We start from the raw sequence: 6,445 nt of genomic DNA, 5'->3' as shown, positions 1-6,445 counted from the left end.
GAACAAACTGAAGGTGCTTTCTCCCCTTCAGTTTGCAGGAGGGTAGTAACACACTATTTTGACAGTTAGTTTTACTTCCATTTCTGTCTGTTCATTACAGCTAATAACAACTGTATATATTACTGCCTGTTTCTGTTATTAGTCATGTCTTGGATGATCACACGTGTATGGTCAATGTGAGTTACCCCTTTTTATCAGTACGTATTTATTACTGTGTACGGACTCTTTTCTGTATCAACGATGATACAAACACCGAAGGTGTGTCCCGCGATCTGCACCCTGAAGAAACCCAAGGGCTGTTAGAGCAGCCATGTGGGAGATTTGCAGGGGTGGGGTAAAAGGTGGGGTCCACCATCTTTTTTTTCTCTGATTCTAATGTGATTATTTGGGTATGCTTAAGTGTTCACCCAACTGTTTGTGGAAATGCTTGATTGAAGATTGTGTTCATTCTTATTTCTGGAACTGAATCAGGATGGATTATAGGGCTGAACTTGAAGAGATCATTTTGGTAAGCTGATTTAGCAATTTGGGATCGTAGTTCCTAGGAGCACCAATTGGAAACTATCGACATCAGGTTTCTATAACAATTTGTCTATGTTTTACACCCTTGTAGTTACCAACTTGGTTTTGTTTCCAAACTTGTGAGAAACAAAAATTGGTGATTGTGACCCGGTACATCAGCACCACCTCCTCCATCAGAACCGCCGTACCATGATGGCACGGGTAATCCACTAGTACTGTATAATGGGAAAATAGAGAGGCCTGTAACCGCAATTTCAGGAAAACACAAACAATTTCGTAGTTTTTGATAGCCCCTTAGATATAGCAAAGACACGTGATAACACTCTTTACACAAATGCCGAAGAGATAAACACACAGAGACAGACAACTCGGATGAACTAAATTTTACTTCCCGCTCCAATGGAGCTCACTCTACAGATCTCCGCAACTCTTCCTAGAGATAATCTTCTCCATTTTTCCTCTAGCTTAACTAAAGTCTCGTATCCCCGGTTTACAAGAAACCCATTTCAAGAAATTTCATTCCAGTCTTCTAGAAACCGTGAGCCTGTTTTGGAAGAACAACTCTCAAAGGAAAGATATGTCGATGATGATGATGATGAAGAAGGAATAAATCCTTGTGATGATGATTCATACTTATCATTAAATGAAAAACCAGATAGAAATTTGGCTTTACTTGATGATTATGAGATGGAGGAACTCGATTTTGTTGTCGACCCTAACCATAGAAGTGGTTAGTTTCGATTATCCTTCCAATTTTACTTTGGGTTTTTTTGGTTTATTTCCAATTCTTTTTGTTTTGTTAAGCTATTTTGGCTTTGCTTCCGCTGTTCCAGTGTTCAGTTATGTTATTATAGATTGTCAATGGGATGAAATTCATAGTTTGGATGTGGGTTTTGAAGGATATGTGGCTGTACTTGGTAAACCAAATGTTGGAAAGAGTACACTTTCGAACCAGATGGTTGGTCAGAAGCTCTCTATTGTAACAGATAAACCTCAAACCACTAGACATCGGATACTTGGTATAATTTCTAGTGAAGAATATCAGGTAATATTATTTCTTTATTTTTATTTGGTAGGTTTTCGTGCCATTTGTAGATTATTAGTATCTTCTCTTATTCTTTTATGTTGGGACTTAGAGGAGTAGTTGAAGCATGAAAGCATGTAAAAATTATTCATGAGAGATATGGCGGCTTTCAGATGATCCTTTATGATACACCTGGTGTTATTGAGAAGAAAATGCACCAGCTGGATACAATGATGATGAAAAATGTTCGCAGTGCTGCCGTTAATGCGGATTGTGTTTTGATTGTTGTTGATGCTTCTAAGATGCCTCAGAAGGTATGCACTTTTTCAAATATAGTATGCAGTGGAACCTTGCTGTAGTTGGTGTTTTCTGAATTTTGGTCTTTTTGTCTTTCAGATTGACGAGGTTTTGGAGGAAGGTAACCTTAAAGAGAAAGTACCGACTTTGTTGGTGTTGAATAAGAAAGATTTGATTAAGCCTGGAGAGACTGCAAAGAGACTAGAGGTTAGAAACTAATAGATGTATTCTAATGTCTTCTATTTGGTCGTGCATTCCTAATGATAAATTTAAAAATTTGTAGTTTCAGTCATTCGAACTAGATAGCATAATTTCAGTCATTCGAACTAGAAAACAGTGTGTGAAGTCGATATATGTTAGAGGGATGGCCGGATGATAGATTTGATGTGAAAGTCTCCATCAGTGACGTATGATGTTGTTTCACATCAGTCAGCAAAATCTCTTCCTTTTGTGTTACTACATACTAAACTTTTTTCGTAAAAGCAAGCAGCCTTACAGTGATATACTGTAGTGATCTTGCTTCTATGCCATATTTGGGTAAAAATTACCATTTATGTAGTTACTTGCTTAGTTTTGCTTAAATATAATATGATTACTTGTATGCTGCAGTGGTATGAAAAGTTCACTGATGTTGATGAGGTGATTCCTGTTAGTGCAAAATTTGGTCATGGAATTGAAGATATTAAGAATTGGATACTAACAAAACTTCCTATAGGACCAGCTTATTATCCAAAGGTAAAGTGTTCCCTTAACTAGCCTGACTAGCTTATGACTATGTGTCAGTATCATTCACCTTGTTCTTTTCTTTGGGGTTTCTAGGATATTGCTAGTGAGCACCCAGAGAGATTCTTCGTAGCAGAAATTGTTAGAGAGAAAATTTTCATCCAATACAGAAATGAAGTTCCTTATGCGTGTCAGGTATATTCATTAAGCTGCTGACAAGATTTTTTTGCTGTCGTGATTTGATCATATGATTTGGAATGAAATTGAGACTCCCATTTGTTTTCTGTTCTCAGGTGAACGTGGTAAACTACAAAACTAGACCAACTTCAAAAGACTTCATTCAAGTTGAGATTGTTGTTGAGAAGAATACACAAAAGATAATCCTCATTGGAAAAGTAAGTTATGCATCTAATACTTCACAATTCTCTACCTAAATCCCTTCACGAGTTTGTTGAAGGTAATCTGGTGCATCCATTGAGACGCATACTTTAAGTTTGGATTGTTAGACCCTGTGGATGAGAGACTTGAACCATCTCAATGATGGTACCATAGTCAAGCATCCCATTATTGTCCATGAAAACTATGTCCCATCTGTATTAAGTCAAAGCTAGTTCGCTGGTGATCCTAGACCAGATTGGCTTTCATCCAACCTCATAACAAGTTCTGTTGTAATGAGTGGTTTCTTTGTGGATCCCCAATCCAGTGTGCGAATTCTGATGTACCGTCTTATGTCGTTGAATAGATTTTCCCCCCTTCCTTTTCTTTTATACATTTGTTCCTTTCTGATCCCTTGGGCATGTAGGAAGGGAAGGCTCTAAAACTCTTGGCAACAGCTGCGCGGCTTGATATTGAAGATTTCCTGCAGAAGAAAGTCTTCCTTGAGGTGCATATTCTGAAATTTGAGAGTTTGGATTTCCCTCTCATATCTTTGTAGACATTGTGATAAACGCTTCCTTTCATGTTTATACTTTATCTTGGGTTTATGGGTAAGTTTAATAAAAAAAATTTGTTTAAACAGGTGGAAGTTAAGGTGAAAGATAACTGGCGACAAGATGAAGGTCTCCTGAAACACTATGGTTATGGAGGACAAATTCGAGCCTTGTGAAGTGCCTTAGTACTGCACACTCAATCATGTAAGGTTTGAACCTGACATAAATGTGATGTACTGGAATATTTGATAAGGTAATAAGAGAGATAGAGTTGTACTAAGCATTCAAGCAAGACAATACATCGGGGAAGAGTGATGGAGATATAACTTCACAAACACAGTAACCTCAGTACCACTGTACTGCCTCTCTTTTCTATTTTCAGTGATAAACACTAAATGCAAGTACATGCTTATTAAAGGAGAAGTAGACATAACACTGAACCCTAATCGACACTGACCTTACACGTGGTCGAGATGTCAACGTCTATCTAAGCATTAACTTAAAAAGAGGTTAACTGTAAAAACGCAGGAAGTAACTGACAGAATTATAAATACATCCTCCTGCTGGTTGCAGGCTAACATAGACGAGCCATGAACCACATGACCATGACAATAGTCCCTCCTTCAGAATATCCTTGTCCTCAAGATGGTATTTAGGGAAGTGAGCTCGAACGTTAGGCAAATCCTCCCAAGTGGCATCCGCAGGTGTAGTATGAGACCACTGAATCAAAAGTTGTTGTACTGCCTTACCCTGACGAAAAACTTGTCGAGAATCCAGTGTAGCTATGGGCTTTAGAATGATCTCGCCATTGGAGTCGACCAAGGGCAATGAAGGGATAGTGGGAAAAGCAGCACCTAGCTTCTGTTTTAACTGGGAGACGTGAAAGACAGGATGAATCTTTGAGCCTGGAGGAAGCTCTAGCTTGTAAGCCACTTGTCCTACCTTCTGAAGCACAGGAAATGGTCCAAAGTACCTAACAGACAACTTAAAATTCTTGCGCAAGGCCATGGAAGTTTGCCTGTAAGGTTGTAACTTCAAGTAAACCAAATCTCCCACAGCAAATGATCTGTCAGTCATCTTCTTGTCAGCAAACCACTTCATTCTTTCATGTGCCTTGTGAAGGTTTTCCTTCAAGAGATCAATAACTGCATCTCTCCTTTGGAGATATTCTTCAACAGATGTTACAGAGGTATTAGCAATTGCTGGGAAGGCTAAGTGAGGAGGGACATACCCATACAAAGCTTGAAAGGGAGACATTTTGAGACTGGTGTGAAAGTTTGTATTATACCACCATTCTGCTAATGGGAGCCAATTGAACCATTGCTTGGGTTTATGACCTGTCATGCACCTTAAGTAACCTTCCAAGCAAGTATTAACTCTTTCAGATTGGCCATCTGACTGAGGGTGGTAAGCAGTGCTCATGTTGAGGTGTGTTCCCAAAGTTCTGAAGAGCTCTTGCCAAAATTTGCTGGTGAAGACTTTGTCTCTGTCTGAGACAATGGAAGCAGGTAGCCCATGTAACTTGAAGATGTTATTTAAGAATTCCTGAACCACTGTAATTGTTGTGTAAGGATGAGTAAGTCCTATAAAATGACTATATGTAGTGAATCTGTCCACCACCACTAAGATAACATCTTTATTACTGGACTTAGGGAGACCCTCTATGAAGTCCATGCTAATATGTTGCCAGGCTTGATCTGGAACTGGGAGTGGTTGGAGAAGGCCTTGAGGGTGCTGATGCTCCAGTTTGTTCCTCTGGCATGTGTCACACTAGCTGACTAGGAGCAGATTATCTTGTTTCAATCCTTTCCAATAAAAATAAGTATTGGCCCCAATGTAGCTTCCATGAATGCCTGAATGGCCTCCAATTGCAGATGAGTGAATGGAATGAAGAATGTGTTGTCTCAGGTTAGTAGTTGTGCCCACATAAATCCTGCCTTTAAACCTGAGAATGCCTTCTAAATAAGTGTAATGAGGAACTGCAGAGCCATTGACTAGCAACTGTGGAATGAGTGCAGAAGACACAACATCATCTGTATAACTGGCAAGGATGTCCTGAGTCCATGTTGGTGTAGATAAGGAAAGAACATTGCAAGTGGTGGATGAGCTAGGGACTGGAAGTCTAGAAAGTGCATCAGCTGCCTTATTTTCTAGGCCTTTCTTGTAGTGAATTGTATAGTCAAACCCAAGAAGTTTGATGAGCCATCTTTGTTGCAATAATGTAGTAAGCTTCTGCTCCATGAAGTATCTAATGCTCTGCTGATCAGTATTAATAATGAAGTGGTGTCCAGTGAGGTAATGTCTCCATTTGGTGACTGCATTGACAACAACTAATAATTTCTTTTCATAAGTAGAAAGTCCCAGTGCCTTTGGCCCCAAGGGTTTGCTGTAGAAAGCAATAACTCTTCCCTCCAATGCCTCTAGAGCAAGCAACTGTTTCCACTACAAACTGCTTGGTGAAGTCAGGAAGTGCAAGAACTGGAGTAGTACACATAACATTATTAAGTGTAATGAAGGCCTCTTCAGCTTCAGGGGACCAGAGAAATGCATTCTTCTTCAAGAGATCTGTAAGTGGTTTAGCAATAGAGCCATACCCTTCAAAAAACTTTCTATAGTAGCCTGTTAGGCCCAAGAAGCCTCTAAGTTGCTTAATAGTTGTAGGGACATGCCAAGACTTCATGAAAGAAATTTTGTTTGGGTCAACTGCCACTCCATCAGCTGTAATGATATGGCCTAGATACTCTAATGAAGACTGTGCAAAACAACATTTTGAATATTTGACATATAAGTGATGTTCCCTTAGCAAGGAGAGAACCACTGAAAGATGATGCACATGTTTTGTAATGGAGGGGCTATATACTATGATGTCATCAAAAAACACAAGTACAAATTTTCTTAGATAAGGACCAAACACAGAGTTCACAAGTGCTTGAAAAGTAGCAGGAGCATT

At 39.2% G+C, this 6,445-nt stretch overlaps 1 protein-coding gene across 1 annotated transcript; it reads left to right on the top strand.

Annotated features, from left to right (window-relative positions):
- Positions 1-832: 832 nt before the first annotated feature.
- On the top strand, positions 833-3,912 carry LOC113357733 (GTPase ERA-like, chloroplastic). The gene is made up of 9 exons (XM_026601182.1): positions 833-1,252; positions 1,422-1,567; positions 1,720-1,860; positions 1,943-2,050; positions 2,453-2,578; positions 2,663-2,761; positions 2,860-2,961; positions 3,369-3,449; positions 3,585-3,912. Exons 1-9 carry the CDS (start codon positions 922-924, stop codon positions 3,669-3,671), a joined length of 1,221 nt encoding a protein of 406 aa, XP_026456967.1. The 5' UTR covers positions 833-921; the 3' UTR covers positions 3,672-3,912.
- Positions 3,913-6,445: the final 2,533 nt, after the last annotated feature.

Source organism: Papaver somniferum, chromosome 3, assembly GCF_003573695.1.
Source record: "Papaver somniferum cultivar HN1 chromosome 3, ASM357369v1, whole genome shotgun sequence".
NCBI lineage: Eukaryota > Viridiplantae > Streptophyta > Magnoliopsida > Ranunculales > Papaveraceae > Papaver > Papaver somniferum.
Note: the sequence above shows the minus strand (reverse complement) of the source record. Positions and strands in the feature narration are given on the sequence as shown.